A 20,625-nucleotide genomic window follows, 5' to 3' on the forward strand; every position below is an offset into this window, starting at 1 on the left:
CATCTTTACATTTTTATTATATTGAACTTCTTGTGAACAATATGTTATTGGAGAGATGGATTGGTGAGAATAGACTAATTACGATCTTCTTCAGGGCTTCTGTGATTTATTTGTTTTCAAACTTCCCCAATTTTTTTTAATTGATGTTAATTATTTATTTTATTCTTGACAGAACTAAATAATATACGAATTTTAAGATAGTTAAGGGCAGAGAATAATGATTAGTTTCCCCTGTCTTTCTTTCTGACGTAGATTAAATGGTAGGTATCTGGCATATATTATTTTATTAGCCAAGTATCTAAAAATGTTACATAACCCTGCCAACTCAAACTAAATAAGGTCTTAAAATGGGTGTTCTTAATAGAGTCCACAGAACTTTTGGTGCGTGGTTAGAATTGGGTTTTTTTGAGGGGAGGGAAGAGCTGTGAACTTAGATGAAAAAGAAGTCTATCTTCATTTTCACTGAATTGTAAATGTAGCAATTCCTTCAGTTATGAATATGGGTGATCAACCACAATGGTATTAAGTTACACTTGACTGCCAAAAATATTCATGACAAAAAAAAGTTAATAAAGGCTCCAAGTTTTAAATAAACTGTGCCAGGGTCATAGGTTACTTATAAAAAACTAATTCTGTACCTTGAATGATTTTTTTTTCTCTCAATAGTATTTTATTTTTCCAAATTCATGTACAAATAGTTTTCAACCTTCATTTTATAAGACTGTTTCAAATTTTTCTCCCTCCATCGCCTCCTCCCCACGACAACAAGCGATCTGATATAGTTTAAATAGGTGTAATCTTTTAAAACTTATTTCCATATTTGTCATGCTGTACAAGAAAAATCAGATCAAAAGGGAAAAAACTATAAGAAAGAAAAAGCACAACAAAGGTGAAAACACTATGCTTCGAACCACATTCACTTGAATGAAATTTTCTAAAGAGGTTTAGTCAAAGGCTGAATTCCTTGAACTGAAAAACACAAGAAGAAAGTTTTTAAAGGCTGACCTATGATTTAATCTCTATTAACAGGATAGGTAAAATGAGAAATACAAGACAGTCAAGAAAAAACAGAATATTTGCAGCCTATCACCCCCATAGTCAAATAAAATAGCATCTCTGCACTCTCTCTTGCCTCCTATATAACATTAAAAATTATGTATTTTGGTTTAATTGATAAACTATTTTATTTAAACAATTGATTTAAATTATTTCTGGCATTAAAATGATTCAACTGGAGATACAAGCTAAATGTGAATTATAATAATTACCTCTCGAACCTCTTCCTCTTCCTCAGTAGTATTCTTTTTTCTGCTTTCTCTGAAATGACGTACCTATATTAAATTACAAACATATTAGGAAATATAATTGACCATCAGCAAAAAGTATAATTTGTGCACAAAATAAAATGATTAGTCACAATATGTTTATGGAATGCTTTAAAATATAACATATTACTTGATTAATTTAAATACAAATGCTCCTTAGACTAAAATAAAACATATCCTCAATTGTTCAAAAAACTAAGCATACTTTCCCGTTGACTCACATGAAAATTTCACTACATGTTTTTAAGAGAAAGGTTTTGACTTTCAACAAAATTATAATGCTTGTTATCAAATGTCCACATTTCTTAAAATTATTAATAAGTCAGCTAAGCCATGGAGAAAGATCCACTAGTGCTTTTTATCATCACAATGGGATACTTCATTATTCAAATACAAAGGAAGTCAAAGAAATGATTTCTTAAGGAGTTTAAAATGGAGCTGGCTACATAAATATAAAAAAAAAAAAAAATTAGGGCTAATACACAATTTGGCATTTCTTTGTATGGTATGAAATAATAAATTAAGTCAAAAAAGGATAGAGACTGGAAATGAGTAGGGTTTGAATTGTAAAAAAATATTCCATATGAGGTATGAGTTGAGAATAGGAAAGATCTGGAGCTGCACATTAGCATTCCAGGCTAGGTAAGAACCATAGCAATTAGCACGGTGTATATGAACAATAACAAAAAGACTGGCCTAACTATAGTGGGGAAATCCCTTTTGGGAAGTGATAGAAAAAAGATGGATAGAAAAAAGGATGGATGAAGGACTATGAAGAACCTTGAAATCCAAACAGGAGGTTTGAACCTGATATATGAGGCAATGAGAAAATCCTGCAGACTTTTGTAAGGTTAAGTTTCCTACCATAAAATTAGGAGTGAGAAAGTAGCAGTGTACTACAATAGAAAAGGCACTCAATCTGGAGTCCCAGAATCTCAATTCAGACCCTGGTTCTGTCTCTTAGAACTGGGCAAATCCCTTTATCTCTTTGAGCTTCAGGTCCTCACCTGTAAAAAGAGAGGGCTGAAATAGGTAACTTATAAGGTCCTTCCTAGCTCCTATGACTCTATGATTAAAAGGGTATCATAAGGAGACAGCAGACAGCAGAAAATAAAAATCTAGAGGTTCAATCACTTACCTGAAGCCATAGTGCCACCTAATGACAAATCTAGAACTCAAATGCCAGGGTCTCAATTCCCAACCCCTTGCCCTTTTCACTACACCACACCATCTCATATCTCCTGCTGCTTTGCTAAATACTACAATAGGCAAAGATATGATTAATGCTTAAAGGAATAAGGTTCCTGTGCAACATGCTAGTGTTAGCCCCAGCCACCAGCCCATTGGGAGTCATCATCATCATGCCTTCCAAAGCCCTGATCAGAAAGAACTAGAAAAGGCAACAGTTCCTTGAGAACAGACATTGCGAAGGGCTCCGAGGGGTCTCTGGACCCCTCAGCCCAGATCTCCAAGAAGAGGAAACCATTCATTGATCCTGTTCTCTTTTCTGTATCTGTTCTGTCTCCTTTTTTCTTGTCCTTTTCCTTCTCTCTTCAAATATTTTTCTACCTTTACTTTTCCCCCGCTTTTCTTCTTTTCTCTATTTCTTCTATTCAAACCTAAATTTTACAAAAGGACCGCACCTTTCCCCTCTTCATTCTCAATGCTCACCCATGATAAGACTGTGAAACACTTTTGGCCAAAGTACACTAAGTGGAGCCCCCACAAATTTCTTACTAACCTCTTCATCAATTTTATCTTCTGCTGCATCAATGTGACGTTCTTTAAGAAATCTCTGTGTTTTTTCCAATTGGTATTTTACCAGTTCCTCTATAGCATCCTTCTCTTCTTTGTCCACAAACTCTTGCACAGCTTCACCCATACCCCGCTCTGTTAGAAGGGAAAGCTGCAGTTTCTGTAGAGGTTAAAAAAAAAAGGTCATTATGGAAGGAAGAAAAAAATCTTTCTGAACAAAACAGAAATAATCACATTTGCTAAGAACTTCAAAATAATTCTGGGGGAGTGAAGAGAGAAATGAAATATTTGGGGGAATGACTTCATACACAAAGTAGTAGTACTCTTTTGGGACTTTGATCATTTTCTCTATGTCCAACAGCTTCTTCTCATTTGCTTATGAATAAGCTCTAAAAAAGCCTTCTAGCATCAACCAATTACCACTCCATTTCTCCTCTTCTTCAATGTCAAATTTAAATTGTTCATACCTGATTACCTCCATATCCTCAGTTCCTTACAATCTGACTTTAATTACTGCAAAGAAATAACTTTCTCAAAAATTACCAATAATGTCCTGGGTACAAAATCCAAGATTTTTTCAATACTTATTATCCCTGACCTCTATAGAATTTGGTAATTGTTTGATATCTACTTCCTCCTCCAAATATTCTTTCCTTCCTCAGCTTCAGAGATAAGAATTCTCCTGGTCTTCCTCTTGCCTTTTAAGTATTTCTCTCTAGAACCATAAACGTTTTTCAATCTTATAAAGCAGGAATTCTCCAAGATTTGGTCTTAAGCTTCTGTCTCTATGCCGCAACAATTTTCTTTTAACACTATAACCCTTTCAAATATATACATAAAGTCCAGATCTCTCTCCCAGGTTTGAAGCGCATTATCTTCAAACACCTACTGAAATATCTGCTGCCTACCTCACAAGCTTGCCTATAAATGAGCTTAATCATCTTTCCCCTCAAACCCAAATCTTCTGGTATTTATTTCTTCCATCAGGGCTATCACCATTCATTTTGTATGCTGTTTGAAATTTCACTATAATCTATGTACTTCCCTCTCTTTTCACATCCCATGAAGATCAAAATTCTTCTACCTCTGCAATATCTTTCATATCCTTTTCCTCCTTTCTATTCTCACTGCTACCACCCATATGCAGGAGTATTTCAACAGACTCCTAAGAGATCTCCCCTTTCTTTTCTCTTACCCTACTCCAACTACCTCTCCAAAGCACCCTCTTGATGCAAAGACATGTTTATGTAATCTCTCTTCTACAATCATTTAATAGTTCATTATTGGCTGGTACTCAAGCCTTTTCATTACAAAATAGTGACATTTAAGTAGTCTATGTCTTACCCAAATTGTAGTCATTCTTTTAAATATGCATTGCTTCTACATGTCTCCATCTTCGTTTGTGTTACCCATGATTACTAAAATACCTTCACCTCCCCTTCCCAATTTCCTCTAAATACCTTTTGAAATCTGACTTAAATACCAGCTTCTCTGTAGGGCTTTCCATAATCCTAAATTGTCAATAATTTTTTCTACCTCTGAACTTTTTTGATTTCTTATATATTTGTACTGTTTCTATTAGATATCTTGATCCTTGAAGGTTTTTTGTTTTTCAGTTTTTGAAGACTAGTGCCTTACACAGTAATTTACTAATTATTATTAGCTGAACTGTTCAATTGTGAAACTGAAATTTTCATACATTATATCACATATCCCTCAATGATATGTTCTCTAAATACTGAGACCATGGTTTATCTAAAATTTGTATCTAACCCGTTAATTTATCTAGCATGATGTAGACTGTACCAACGTTTTCAAAATATGTTTACTGAATTAATTGTTGAAGTAAATAATTAGAAATGGAGTTACTTATGTGTACACTATTTATTTCTCAAGAAAATCTGAGAATTCATTATTAAAATCTACGAATCATTTTATACAACTGAATTAAAATTCTTCTTTATCAAAAGATAACAATTTCAATTCGTTGTATTATTCATAATCTGTCATTTGAAACAATAAATATAAGTAATTACTTTCTCTGCAGTCTGAAAATACTGCTTCACAAGATCTTCTACCCTTATAGTAGGTCCTTCTGAAGGAGGTTTTGTAATAAGTTCCCCAAAATTGATCTCTTCTCCTAAAAAAAAAAAAATCCATTAAAAACAGCATACCTTTTGTACTTTATATAATGTTAAATACACCAAAAATTGCAGTTCATTAATCACTAGTGACGTACTAGAAAGCAGGAGAAACACAACTCTATTAAATGCTATATCGTACTAGCACAGACAAATTTAGATAAAGCAGCAAAACTTATTCTTACTAGCCATAGTTTTTCCTTATCTGCAATAATTTTCTACACCTTCATAAATCAAAATATCAAAGAGATTTTAGATGTTTAATACAACATAATGTAATTCATGTAAATCTTCTGAAATATGAATCCCTAGAAAATATTCATACAGATTAGATTCTGTTTGAAGAATTCTCACTTCCATATCCCAAATTTCAAAAACCCACTTAAATTTTCAATAATTTTGTTTGTGAAATTTTTCTTACACTGAATTGTAACTAGTTTGTGATCTAAATCACACTATCTGAGGTCAAATAAAATACATCTTCCACATAAATACAAAGTATACAAACACAAACAATTTGTCATCAAACTATTTTACATGTGAAGATATGATGCTAGTTCCACCATCTTTGTAGACTATATGGACTAACCATGACTTAATTTTATATACCTGATGAGAGGATTTAGGTAAACCCATGTGAAAGCAAGAAAAATAAATGTGCAAGTATGTATGTCAAAAACAGAAAGATAAAAATGAGAGGAGATAAATGAAAAGAGAATAGATAAGTGACTAGAGGTGAATCCAAAAAAGTTTCTGTTGTAATTTGAAAAAGAGTAAAACATTTTTTAAAATATCAAAATAACTGCAGACCTTGGAAGAATTATAAAATTCATTTAACTCAATCTTCTCATTTTGCAAATGAAGAGATGGAAAAATAAAGAGGTGACGACTCAAAAAGTATCTAACTACCATGATGCTTGCTCCTTTTACTTTGATCACTCTGAAGCTCATCTCTTCAAATCTAATCACAGTGCTGCCAAGTCAGCCTTAGACACTCAACCTTTCCTACCTCCCCTTAGCCTCTCTCTCCTCACGATGGAAAGTTAGGGGTTAATGAATACTATATCCCTCCTTGGCTTTCCTTTATTAAAGGCAGAACCTAGACTTTCCAACTTCCTCTCTACTTTCTCACTGTAGCTTGGTTTTGTCAACTCCATAGAACAAGATACTTCCATGCCAGATATACCCTGGTTTCCTCAACGCATCTCCCTTTTCTTCCCTGTGTATGCAGTAGCAACTTGAGGGCAGGACTTTCCTTTTTTTAATTTGTATTCCAGCACTTAGCACAGTGCCCCAAACAGAGTAAATATTTAATCAATGCTTATTGAATTGAAAATTTGGGTATCAGTATCATTAAAAGTCTTTCTAAATTGTCCCTGGATACTCTCTTTATTGAGATTAAGAAATTATAGCTTATTCTGATTAATACAAATAATGAATTCCAAGAAGTGGTCATATAAGAACCCATTATCATATTTCACATAATTATAACTTTAAATAGTGAATCTATGCAATCATTTCTTATCTATCGGGACCTAGTTGTGTTCTTTCAAATTATATTAAATTTTATTTTAAAATTTATTTTATTTTCATTTTTTTAACCAAGTTTCCCTATCTTACCCAAGCTAGAAATAGCCACTCAGAACTTCAATCCCAACACAGATCAGTATAAAAGGTGTAGGGGAAATTAGGTGGCTCAGTGGATAGAATGCTGGTCAGGCCTGAAATCAGTAGTTGCAATATCACTTCAAACAGTACTAGCTGTGTGACCCTAAATAAGTCACTTGACCCTGTTTGTTTCAATTTCCTCATCTGTAAAATGAGCTGGGGAAGAAAATGGCAAACCACACCAAAATCTTTCCTGAGAAAATCCCAAAAGAGTCACGTAGAATCAGAAAGTAATGAAAATGACAACATGGAAGCTTTAGCCTATTTAAATTTTTTGCTTAAAAAATTTTTTTTGGATCAGAGGAAAAGGAAGGAGAAAAAATTTGGAACACAAGGTTTTGCAGGAGTAAATGCTGATAACTATCTTTGCATATATTTGGAAAAATAAAAATCTATTATAATAAAAAAATCCAAGATTATTTCATTTTTAAAATCACACAAAAATTAGAAAAGTGGAGTGTGATTATTTATCACAAATATGAAAATAGTAAATTTTTCAATGATAGAAATCTACATGATGAAATATATGAATATACATGAAAACAAAGGGCCTCTATACAACAAAAAAGCAACCTATACAGATTAAAAAAGGAGGTGGAGGAATGGGAAGACAGAAATATCTTTACTACAAAGGTATCTGACAAACTGTGACATTCAAAATCTACAGTGAACTGACAAAAGTTTATGAAATCCATGTCTCAATAGATGAATGGCTAAAGAACAAATATAGCTGGCAGTTTTAGATAAAAAAAAAAAAAACACAAAAGGATCAATGACCACCCAAAAGAACACCCTCCCTAATAATTACAGAAATGAAAATTAAACATTTTCTACCAACAATAGTCACCTGAAAGATTAAGTACAAGAAAACAAAATAATCTTTACACCCATGAAATGCAACAGTAGTTAAAAATAACATTAAATGCTATTAGAAGTTATGAAGACACTAAGAGCATTCTGAATTGCTGCAATATTTTGGGGGAAAAGATGCAGTATTGTACAAAAAGACAAAAAATCCTTAGATCAAGCACTCCTAGTATTAGAATTATACTTCATAAGGAAGTTGATTGGGGAATATAGATATACAGAAAGCAGCATTCTTAATTGCAAAGAAAAGTGGAAATATTTCATATAAAAATATTAAGGAATCGTTGGAGAAATTAGGAAATAGAATGTTATTGCTCCATAAGACAAATATGACTACAAAGAAACAAGGATGAAAATTGATATAAGCAGAATTAAAACAGCATACAAACTAAATACAACTATTTTGATAATTACTATTGTACATAAAAGCAGGGCCAGTAGGTGGCCACGGGGGATAGAATGTGGATCTGAAGTCAAAAAAATTCACCTCTATGAGTTCAGATTTGTTCTCAAATATTTACTAGCTGTGTGATCCTAGGTGAATCACTTAATCCTGTTTGCCCCAATTTCCTTATCTGTAAAATAAGCTCAAGAAGAAAACAGCAAATTGATCCAATTCTTTGCCAAGAAAACACTACATGGATATTATAAAGTTGGACATGACTGAAAAAATGACTGAACAACAAAAACAGAAACAAAATCCAAAAGAAAAGAAACAAGGAAAAAAGTTCAGAAGGGATTAAAGAGGATTATGTAATTATCATCTTGTTAAGCTTAATTGTTCTGTGAATAAGACAAACATGGTTTTATGTACAATTATTTTTCCTTCTTCTTTACTTAAATGTTTATTTTTGAAAAGGTTATTAAGTTTAAGATAATTTTTAAAGTAAATTTTCAAAAACTAGAATTTATTAATATCAGGAAATGTGCTACATTTTAAAATGCAAATGAACTCAGACAATAGAAGTGTTCTAACCTTGGTTTTATAATTTAAAGTTTTTTGCATTAGATGTTTCTTAGTGATAAAAATCTAGATTTTTCACTCTATTAAAATTATTTGTTTCAGTCTGCTGAAAAGTACACAGGTATTTAATGAAAGAAATATTTCTTATAAAGAAACATTAATGAAATCATTAATTAATTAATGAACATTGAAGTTAATACGCATGAAAACAAATTACTTGAATAATGAAATACGAAGCTGCAGGAATTTTGTCTAAGCATTTGAGAATTCTGAAAATGTTTCAGGTTATAAAACTTTTAAAATAGCCAAACAAAACTTGGACCAATTATGCAAGAAGTATTTATACTTATTTGATAAAAATTTTTCTATATAGACATCAAATACCAAATTTCTAAAATATTCAAAATATATTGTAAGTGGTTTTAATTTTTCTCATTAATAAAAAAATTCTATTTTCTCTTCCTCCCCAATGGGGGGGAAAAAATTTGTAGAAAATATTCAGTAGCATTTTGAAAATTCACATATACCACATATTCATTCACCTTTCTTCAATGAAATTTAACATTCATAAAAATAAAATTATAGCCCTAGTCTATTTTTTTTCAGGAAAACAAATAATTTATTCATAACTATTAATAATATTTAATTTCCCTATACTGTCAAGGAAGAAAAATAATTTTCTTGTAATTCTCTATTTCTTTCACTAATGACTAACTTACATGAACACTGGACATTCATTTTCTTAATTTGTAATAATATCTACATTACCTGTTTTTTCCTTTTGCTCTCTATGTCTGAAAAAATGAATAACATCTTTTGGATTAGCTATCCGATCAACAAACTTTTGGCTAAAGCGAAGAACACTGAACGGTTCAAATCCTCCTGTATAATCAACCTATAAATACAAGATATTATTTATAAATAACAGAAAACACATTATTTTAAAAGCCCTAGTATCAACAATTTTTCTTATCAAAAAAAGTATTAAAAATTATTTAGTTCCTTTTGTACAAGACTGATATAATGTTTATCCCATCTTTCTAAGTTATGACATAATTATAGCACCATTTCCTATCAAGACACTGAAGCTAAAAAGTTAAGACTGTAATAAATTTTCACTTTTTGTTGTTTGCTTGCATTTTTTGTTTTCTTTCTCATGTTTTTCCTTTTTGATCTGATTTTTACTGTGCAGCACAATATTTGTGGAAATATATAGAGGAATTGTATATGTTCAACATATATTGGATCACTTGCTCACTGGGGGAGAGGGTGGGGGAAAGGAAGAAAAAATTAGAAAAGAATATTGTAGGGGTGAGAATGTCGAAAATTATCCATGTATATATTTTGAAAATAAAAAGTTTTAATTAAAAAAAAAAGACTAAGGGGCAGCTAGGTGGCAAATGGATAGAACAGCAGCCCTGAAGTTAGGAGCACCTGAGTTCAAATAGGGTCTCAGATGCTTAACACTTCCTAGCTGTGTGACTCTGGGTAAGTCACTTAACCCCAATTGCCTCAAGCAAAAAAAAAAAAAAACAACAAAAAAAAAACTGTAATAAAACTGCTTAGCCAGTCAAATCAGTAACATGGTATGGTCTAAGAAAATATAACAATGGCTACATGTGCTGAGCATTTACTTCACCAACCAAGTTAATAGGACATAAAAAAAAACAACCCAGGGCTTTTTCTATTTGATCTAAAACTGAAAAATTAATTTTTGATTTGTTTTGCTTAACTATATACTTACTTGTCACAAGGGAGGGCTTCAAAGGGGGAGATAAAAGGAAAAAAGGAAGAAGGAAGAAAGGGAATTTGATATATGAGAACAATGCCAAAAAAAATTTTTTTAAAGATTATCAATGAAATATTTTTAAAAATATTTAGTTAATAGTTTTGTATATATTTTAAGTTCTTTATTGAAAAATTGGCATTTTTCACATTTCTAATTAAAAAGCAAATTTTTAAATTTAAAATAAGACAACAAAATTACCAGTTTTGGTCAAAACTAATTTAACAATGCAAGCATTTTCAGAAGGATGTTTATAGCTACAAAGAAGAAAATAAAAGACAAAGCAAATCTATTTAGCAGAATCTTGCTTTCAAAACAATACAATTAACAATTTCTTCCACTGCAGCTTCTTTTTAAAGCAAAACCAAGAGTCAAAAAAATAAATGTTCTCCTTGGTTGTTATTCTATGCTAAGGAAAAAAAAGCCAGTGCCAGTCAGAAGGCCAGACTATTGGTTAGCTTTTGAAGGTGTTCATGGAGGAAAAGGTTAAGGTGGTGGCCACAAATTCTCTGACCTTCAATTTCTTCATCTGTAAAAGGAGGAACATTATAAATTCAACTCTAACACCTATGAACAAAAAAAAGTCTTTCACAAAGAGACAATTTTCTTTCATCTGTGATTCCCAATCTATGGAGGAATTTCTGGCACAAATATTTCTGCAATAATTTTGTTTTTCTGGGAAAAATAATCACTTATTATATTTAATAAATGCTGCCTTCACTTTAACTGAGCCTACTAGGTTGATAGTAAAAGTATTTTTATCTTTATTCTACAGATAGATAATTTGAAGGTCATGAGGCTTATAGCATCTGATTCTAAGTGCTTCCTCCAGTATAACATTTACAGCCTAATCTTGTTAGTGTTTCATCAAAAGCAATGTTATTATTCTCATTATCCTGTTGCATTATTTTGGAGACTCCTGAGCAAAACAAGGGTAAGATTCCAAAGGGTCTTTTACCATGCTAAACAAATCTCAAAACTAAGAAAGTTTGAAAAACACTTCTCTATACTAAAGGAGATAAAATTTACTATCTGCTTTCTGGCAGTCAATCAGACTAATATGTAACATACATTAATGGCCATCTTTTAAAAACAAGATATATATATGTATAGATATATATGTGTACATGTATATACATGTATATGTGTGTATATATGTATGTATGTATATATATGTGAAAAAGTGTTTTGAAAATTGAAAAACACGATATAAATGTAAAAAATATCACGGTCCCTATGGCAGCTACCATATTAGTAATGGAAGAAGGTAGCTACTGAAACCACTAGTTTTTACCTAATCTACTACTACAATTTAAAATCAATACACGACAAGCATACACCAGCCAAACATTTTCATTGCTCAATATTCACAAAACATCTTTAGATTTAATTCAAACATCCTCTCCCATGATATATTTGTACATGCAAGAATCTACTATTTCCTACTCATAACATGCATCTATATCTAAATGCCTTCCATTTCTACTTGATAGGCTCATCTGTGTACACTTTTCTATGTGTCTTGGTTAAGACAGTTCTTTTCAAAAAATGTTACAAAGTTCAATCACCAGAGAGTTTTAAAAAATCACAGATGGTATATATCTGAATAGACTGAAAGAGATCAATATAGGATTTAAAGAATTACTATAATTATCTGAGAGTTTTCTTAAGGAATCCATTGATTTGAATGGGTTGAAAGAAATAAACATAGGAGTAAAGTTATTGAGTCAAAAAAAGTCAAGAAGCATATCATATCAAATATACTGTGCTGAGATAAGGAATGTACAAGAGTTTATATGTAAAAAGTAGGGGGAAAAACAATAGGGATGGTGAATAGGAAGAAAAGGCAGCAAAAGCAGCAAATTTAAAACATTATATAAATTTCTATTATTATATACAAGTATTTCACCTGCTTTCTGGGCCAAAGGAAATGTACAACATAAGATGCTGCTCATAGTGCCGAAAAACTGTTTTCATTTCTTCTCTCTCTCTCTCTCTCTCTCTCTCTTTCTTTTGGTGGAGACTCAGTCTCGCTATTCTACCTAGGCTGGAAATGCAAGGGATATTCATGGAATATCCATTCAAACCAGTAAGCAGATTGGCATGGAAGTTTTAACTTGCTTCAATTTTCCAACAAGGGTTGGTTCACTTCTTCCAAGGCAGCAGCAGGTTAGTCCTACATTTCCAAGGTCTCACCATATTGGTGCTGGATGTAGTGTAGATACCCAATTGGTTCCTGCTCTAGTGCAGCTCAGAACTCCAGAACTTAAGCAATTTACCAACCTCAGCTTACTCAGTAATAAAAATGTGTCCCCAGTCCCAGTCCTGTATAATACTTCAAAAAAATAACTCAAGATGGATTTCAGTTACTAATAAAACATTATTACAACATATTAAAGCAAATGAGTTTCAAGTCTATATTACAAAGTTATAAATGGTATATAAATAGATGCTTATTTTATATAAACAGTTCATACTCTTAATCTTATGAGAGGTTTTTCTGGCTGCCGGGGATTTCCCAGACGTTCTCTCTCAGCATTTTCAAGCATTTCTTCAACCTCAATGTAAAAAAAAAGAAAAAATTAGCAAGCAGAAATCATTTTCATCTCATTTTATTTTGGTATTACCTCCTCCCTACTATAAGTACACAGAGCCATATTATTTAAAAACTCATTTTTTCCTATTTCACAATGATAATTCTTTCATTAGCATGAGCTCTCATAAAATTTGTCACCATCCATACTATCACTAACATATTTCATTAAATATCTTAATAAAACAACCATTCAATGTCCCAAATCATCTTTACACAGAGAAACATCTCAACATAATCTTTCTTCTCTTTTTAAAAAAGATTTCTACTTGCTTTGTGTTTTAAATTATTATTAAAATTAAATTAAATCAAATGGAATAACTTCAAAACCAAAAGCATTTTTGTTTCCACACCTTTTCCAGAGATTTTTAAAAATAAAAACATTTACCTTTTCCAAACAAAAATTTTGTATTGCTTGGGTTACTTTAAGACTATTTGGATTAAAAATATTTGGATGATCTGCAAGTACAATATCCTCTATGAAAAACTGCCGTACTGTCTTTAAAGGAATTTTTTGCATGTTCATTTTTCTTCCCTTAATGCGCAGTAAGCCAACATGTCTAAAATAATGAAGAAAAAAATGCATATCTGAACATACAAAATTTTCTGGGTTTTATAAAGAAATTGTTGTACATCTAATGTATACTCTATAAATATCTTAAATGGCTTTACAAAATTATTCACTTAAAAAATGATGATTTTACAATTTAAATTTAAAGTAATTACAACTATAAAAGAACAACAAAATTCTTATGGAAAAATTTATTCTCATTTTCAAAAACAGTATCAATTATATGATAAAATATAGTGGTAAAATTATTTACCAGAATTGTAAGTAAGGAGGAAGGTCAAAAAGAAAAATTAGATTGCTTGCTTCTTTCATATTCTCAAAAACTATTCTATATTTAAATAAAGAGCTAAACTTAAGAAATACCATTTAATACAACAAGAAACACAGTGAATTAGTAAAGTTTTTGAGACAAAATAAGATTTTTTTTTGAATTATGTATTATTTTAGTCAAAGGTAATCATTTTATAACCAAAGTAATAAAACAAGGTATCCTATAGGATGCCTTTCTAACACGAAAAACTTCAAATAATCTTTCTAATTGTAACTATATTTAATGTATATCATGCTACATATTATATTTTTCTAAATGAATATATTTAGAAACAATTATTAATTCTTGTGATACTAACATGAAACATAGTGAAAGAAAACTACATTAATTAGATTTGATTAGAAACATAAATAAGATTAACTATATTTGCACTACTAGCCTCCTTTCCTATTCAGATCATACTGATTAAAAACTTAGAAATATAAAATTAGAGTGGTAGAAAAGTTAAATTTCACAATATTCTAAGCAAAAATCATATGTAATATGAATCTATGATGTGAATGGTACTTTAAAAAGAGAGAAAAGAAAAATTGACTCTTTAAAAAACTATAGTTGAACATAGTCTATAAACTGACAAAACTATTTTCAAAGAAATTTATACAAATTGTCAAAATCTAGAAAAGACTTACTTTTTTACAGCCTCTCCTGGGGAAAGGGAAGTAACCACTGAACTTCCAGGTTGTGAAACATAGAAGAGCTGCTGCTCATTTTTGGTTGGTGCTATTTTACACTCATGTTCATGACCCCAAATAACAAGATCTATAAAATCATCTAAAAACTGTTCTGGAATGTAGTTTGTGGCTCCATGTTTACTTCTATTCCAAGATAAAGACAAAAATAAACATAGTACAGATTCCTAGGATTCAGAAAAATTTCAAATGGAACACAAAAAAATTCATGACCAAAAAAACCTAGATGATTATCTGAATATAATAGTTTAAAACAATTTGTATTTGCTCTTCATAATATATAAAGCTAAAACTCCAACTCCTTTTGAATACCTTATTATCATTTCTAAGTATACAAAACCACAAGGAACTTTCCACACACACACACTTTTAGTAATAAATATAAATTCATCTAATAACAGTGAAAAAGATACATGGTACTATGACCTATTTCTTTTCTGACTAACCTTTGAGAAGTAGCCTCAGTCTTATTGACTATAAAATCATGTTATGGGCCAGAACTCTGTACTTAAAACAAGGATTCTTACAAGGTTTTAAGTTAGAATTGATAAGACAATGGTTTAGCATGGTGATTAATAGTTCTCTAAGTTGGATCTAAAAGGCTCTCCAGAAAGCTGCCCAGCCCCAGACAAGGAGACAATAAAGAATCTGGACTTTGGACTTTAACACCTGGCTATTCTCATGGTGATTATCCTGATAAAAAGAAGGCTTCCCCAGAGACCTCCAGAAAACCAACCAAGAACACTACAGTATCACTTCCACCCTGATAGGAATTTTGAGGCTTTATGACAGCATTATTAGAGAGCATTCAAAACTTAAATCACAGTATGATAATGCAAGGAATAGATATTTGACTGTCATACACCTGTTGGGGATATATTTATGATTCTATGTAATCAGACAGTCTGATAGCATGAATAAAATATCACAAGCACATGAAGAAACAACTAAGGTAAGTTTGAAGAGATAATCAGAAGCAATGAAAAAATGAATTATTAAAATTTATCATGAGAAAGCTTCCTCAAAAGTAAACTTAATTTAGGCTTCAGGATATTCTTAAGAAATTCAGAAAAATAAAAGAAATTCAATTCAGCAAATAAATACCTACAATGTGCAAGGAACTGTTGGGCATGGTATTACAAAAATGAAATAAAAAAACAAAAAATGTGTAATGAAAAAGAGATAAAAAATATAGACTATGACATAAGATATAAACTATAACACAAACCAACTTTATAAAAAGGTTCAAAATACTAAAAATAAATTGAAGGAGAAATTGAACTAAAAAGGATCATAAAAAGTGCATGAAGAAAATGACACCTGAAATGTCCCTTAACAAGAGAAATTTCAATGAAGGAAATGATTAAGAGTCTGTTGTAGGTTTCAAGGATGAAATGACTAAATACATAGAGATAGAAAGAGGCAGGACAAGAACAGAGACAGTGAGTAGTCCAGTTTGATTATCCTACAGTATGTAAAGTTGAACTCCTACATCATGCAAAAGAGGGTATATAATTATACAATTAAATACTGATTGCTACAGACTGTGAAAGGCAGATTGACAGAAAACTAAAGAAATACCACATTCAGGGTAAAAATCTTTAAGAATATTTTCAAAGGAGGAGGCTAGGTGGCGCAGTGGATAAAACACCAGCCCTGAAGTCAGGAGGACCTGAGTTCAAATCTAATCTTATTTTATGCTTCCTAACTATGGGAGCCTGGGAAAGTCACTTAATCCCAACTGCCTCAGCAAAAAGGGAAAAAAAAAATAAAAAGTACTTTCAAAGCTCTAGAGAGTTTCCTATAAACAATTTCATACCAAAGGGAGTGTGATCATCTAATGTAGTTTTTATGTTTGTAAAATAATTTTTTTAGCATTGTGAAAATCTTTAACAAATATTTTGCTTTAGAAAAATTTAACAAAAACAAGCATCTCTCAAGTCCTATAGGAAGTTCCACCTTATAAATGAAACCTTTTATCACTCACTGATTTCCCTTCTATAAACAAAGCACTTACATCTATACCATTCATATGATAAGTATCATCTTGCAAAATCTCTCAATCATCAAGCTTGGGTAACTAGGAGAATGATAGTATAGTCAGTAATAGTTAAGTTAGGAAGAAGAGGTTTTCCAGAAAAGACATTAGGATTGAATTTAGGACTAAGAATCACCAGATGATAATTGAACCTACCGGTGGTGATGAGATTACCAAGTGAAATAATATAGAGGTGGAAGAAAAGAGGATGCAGAACAGGGTCTTGGGACAACACCCAAGGCTGATGATGATCCAGTGGAGACAGAGAAGGAATAGGAACACTAAATGAAGGAGGAAAACCAGAAGTGTACCAAAATGCTAGAGAGAAAGGAATATCAAAGGGAAGAGAGTGACTGACAATGTCAAAACCTTCAGCAAAGTCAAGAAAGCCGTCAGATTTGGCAACTGAGATATCATTGACCCTCTGTGCATTTGAAAAAAGACCATGAATTGGGAGATTATAAAATGCAGCTAATACTTATTTTTGTTACTTGCATTTGTATACTTATATTTGTTATACTGAATAATATGATAGATTTGGAAGAGGTGGTAACTGTGCTGAGGTGTAATTTGCTAGGAATGAATGATTATACTCTCTCCCAAGACTGGAAAAGACCATCAAAATATAACCCTGCGACTAGTAATGACTTGAATAATCTACTTAGTGACTGGCCAGAGTGTTTGGTATAAATTTAGGCTACAGTTTAAATACATGGAGTATTGAGAATCAGTGTTGGTTCAAATAACTGATGCTGAAAGACTACAGACATAGTAATATTTTGGAAACAAGATGAATCTTTGGCAGATATAGATCTAAATGGCACAATTTTGCCCTTAATAAGGAAAAAATTAATTGTAACTAATTGTAACTAATAATTACAACACAGAAAGAAAGGACAACTGGGGCTGCAAAAAGTGACTTTGAGTAATAAACATGAGCATTTAAATAGCTGACAACACTAGAGTCATGACTAGGAGATTTCCAGGACTTCACAGCTTGTAGTTATTGTTTCAAGTCTGAACATTTTATCTCCCTAAAGAGATCAAAAACAAAGAGTCCAGTACTAGCCACTGTATATATTTTTTAAATATCTGTTGAAAATATTTTGATAAAATCTTCTACCAATACTTAAGAAGCCAGTTTAACTATGATTCAAAATATTATGCTCGAACCAGGAGACCATTATATACTTCAACAACGACATTGTATGAAGATGTATTCTGATGGAAGTGGATTTCTTTGACAAAGAGAAGATCTAACTCAGTTTCAATTGATCAACAATGAACAGAAGAAGTTACACCCAAAGAAAGAACACTGGGAAATGAATGTAAACTGTTTGCATTTTGGTTTTTCTTCCCGGGTTATTTTTACCTTCTGAATCCAATTCTTCCTCTGCAACAAGAGAACTGTTTGGTCCTGCACACATATATTGTATCTAGGATATACTGTGACATATCTAACATGTATAGGACTGCCTGCCATCTAGGGGAGGGGATGGAGGGAGAGAGGGAGGGGAAAAGTCAGAATAGAAGTGAGTATAAGGGATAATGTTGTAAAAAATTACCCAGGCATGGGCTCTGTCAATAAAAATTTATAATTATTAAAAAAAAAAGAAATCATGCTCTCCCCAATTTCAGAAATTTAATTTAAATTCAGTGTTTGAATCAATGATAGGGAGTTGATGGGGAAGGACTTTAAAGACAAGAGTACTAGATTTGAAGTCAAAGAAGGAGGGGTGAATCCTAGTTCTATTTCTTTGTTTGTTTTTGTTTTCTTTTTCTAGCTCTATTTCTTATTATCTGTGGGATCTGAGGCTTCTTTGGACCTTAATTTCCTCATGTATAAAATGACAAGGTAGGATTAGAAGAATAAGAAAAGAAAAAGTCATCACAACATTAGCATTTCCATTCTTTCTGTTATTGTTTGCTTGTATTTTTGCTTTCCTTCTCAGATTTTTTCGTTCTTTCTAGATCCTATTTTTCTTGTGCAACAAAAATAATTATATAAATACGTATACATATATTGGATTCAACATAAACTTTAACATATTAACATGTATCGAACTACCTGCCATCTAGGGGAGGGGATGGGGGGAAGAAGGGGAAAAGTTGCTACAGAAGGTTTGGCAAGGGTCAATGTTGAAAAATTACCCATGCATATGTTTTGTAAATAAAAAGCTATAATTATAATAAAAATTAAAATTTAAAAAAAAAGGTCCTTCATTTCTAAATCTATGATCCCATGATGCTGAAAGCTTTAAATGTACAGAGGCTTATTCTGATCCTAAGAAAAAATTTTCTAAACTTTAAAGAACCCTTAACCTAGAGAAAAGAAGAAATAAGATGAAACTAGAAATGGAGAGAATATCATGAAAGAGAAAATAGTGGATTTATATTTTGTTGTATTATAAAATTTAGCCAAGTACTTTTTACCTGTTTTGATGAATCACAAACAAATTAAACCAACTATTCTCTTCTTCCTTTGGTCTCAACATTGTTACTTGTTTATTGACAAACATTCGATATAATCTTTCATCAGGAATAGAGCCTAAAAGGGACAAAATATATACATATATATGTTTATATCTAGACTATTATGTAACCAAGAAGGCAATAGTTCTATATTTATAAAATAAATGTATTTCTCAAAACATTTTATTCCACTTGTGACAATAATTACATTAACAATAACACTTTTTACTAGATTTGTCCTCCTATACTTGGTTTACAAGCTATAGTGGGAATGCCTACCACTGCAAAACATATCAGGGAGTAGCTCCAAAGCCAAGGATAAACTTCTAAAATGGGGCAATTACACTGGCAAAAACCCACCGATTCTCCCTAAAAGCCAAATGATATTGTTCTTTCATACACTTGATAAATGAATAAAAATTTCATTTGCACCAAAAATTCCTGTTAAATTATGTCAAATGATTCTACATGAGAAATACATTCATCTTTGATTTTTGAATTGGTTAACATAAAGACTATTTTAAATAAATGAGCAATAGGTACCTATGCCACTGTACAAAATACAGAACCACTTATGTCATCTATGCCCTACTTTCATATTTATATAATATCTCCTACCTTTTATTTCTCTCACAAGGCTGTTGCAAGGATATTGTTTTATAAATCTTAAATTGCTATGGAAATCTAAGTTTTTGTTAATTCCCAAAAGAGCTTGTAAACACTGATTAATGTAAAGACATTAAGTTCTTTGGAGAAAACTATTACATAAATATAATGTTAAAACTCTTTTATAAAATATGTGGTGACTAAGCACTAATGTTAACAAGGGATTATAAAATATTGTTACTAAAATAAACTGCTCAGATTAAAAAAAAAATAAAAATAGAGTAGGCCATAAACATGGTAAATAAAACATTAGCATGAATTTAATCTATAGCAAATGGTTAACCGAAGGTGATTATATACAAAGTATGAGTTAATAAAAAAGAATATTTAAGCACATTTTCAATGCATTTTATTTCAGAAACAAATGTAGCTAATTTCATATAGTAGAAACTACTGAATACCACATATTCTGAGTAATGAAAGTACATGGCAATAACACAAGCTATACATATATAAAATATAATAAGAAAAATGAGAATTCAAGTTTTTAGTTACAAGTTACAATTTTCCCTGGCTGACTGTTGAATCTAGAGAATTATTCCTAAGCTAAAACATACTTTAAAGATTAAGAAGAAAACTACCAACAAGTCTAATTCTATTTTTTTTAAAACTTGGTTTTAGAAGCCTTCACAATCTTTCATTTATAGAAACTAAAACTTGGTAAACTAGTTTTCAGTCAATAAAAGATAATGATGGTGATCAAAGTAAGTTTTCTAAGCAGCATTATTTAAGTGAGCTTGATTCTAAAATTTTAAAATA

General features: G+C 31.2%; 1 protein-coding gene across 6 annotated transcripts in view; it reads right to left on the reverse strand.

Annotated features, from left to right (window-relative positions):
* Window positions 1-20,625, reverse strand: part of MRE11 (MRE11 homolog, double strand break repair nuclease) — a 58,598-nt gene that overhangs the window by 24,776 nt on the left and 13,197 nt on the right. For all 6 annotated transcript variants that reach the window (XR_004233182.1, XR_004233184.1, XR_004233185.1 and 3 more), the window contains 8 exons: window positions 19,162-19,276; window positions 14,631-14,816; window positions 13,488-13,659; window positions 12,984-13,064; window positions 9,489-9,615; window positions 5,117-5,220; window positions 3,067-3,240; window positions 1,269-1,331 (listed from right to left, as the gene is read on the reverse strand). Coding sequence is in view for 1 of the 6 variants with exons in the window: in XM_031961009.1 (XP_031816869.1) it covers window positions 1,269-1,331; window positions 3,067-3,240; window positions 5,117-5,220; window positions 9,489-9,615; window positions 12,984-13,064; window positions 13,488-13,659; window positions 14,631-14,816; window positions 19,162-19,276 (1,022 nt within the window). In the remaining 5 variants the exon portion in view is untranslated. The remainder of the gene's footprint in view (window positions 1-1,268; window positions 1,332-3,066; window positions 3,241-5,116; window positions 5,221-9,488; window positions 9,616-12,983; window positions 13,065-13,487; window positions 13,660-14,630; window positions 14,817-19,161; window positions 19,277-20,625) is intronic.

This window comes from Sarcophilus harrisii, chromosome 3 (genome assembly GCF_902635505.1).
Source record: "Sarcophilus harrisii chromosome 3, mSarHar1.11, whole genome shotgun sequence".
NCBI classification, from domain to species: domain Eukaryota; kingdom Metazoa; phylum Chordata; class Mammalia; order Dasyuromorphia; family Dasyuridae; genus Sarcophilus; species Sarcophilus harrisii.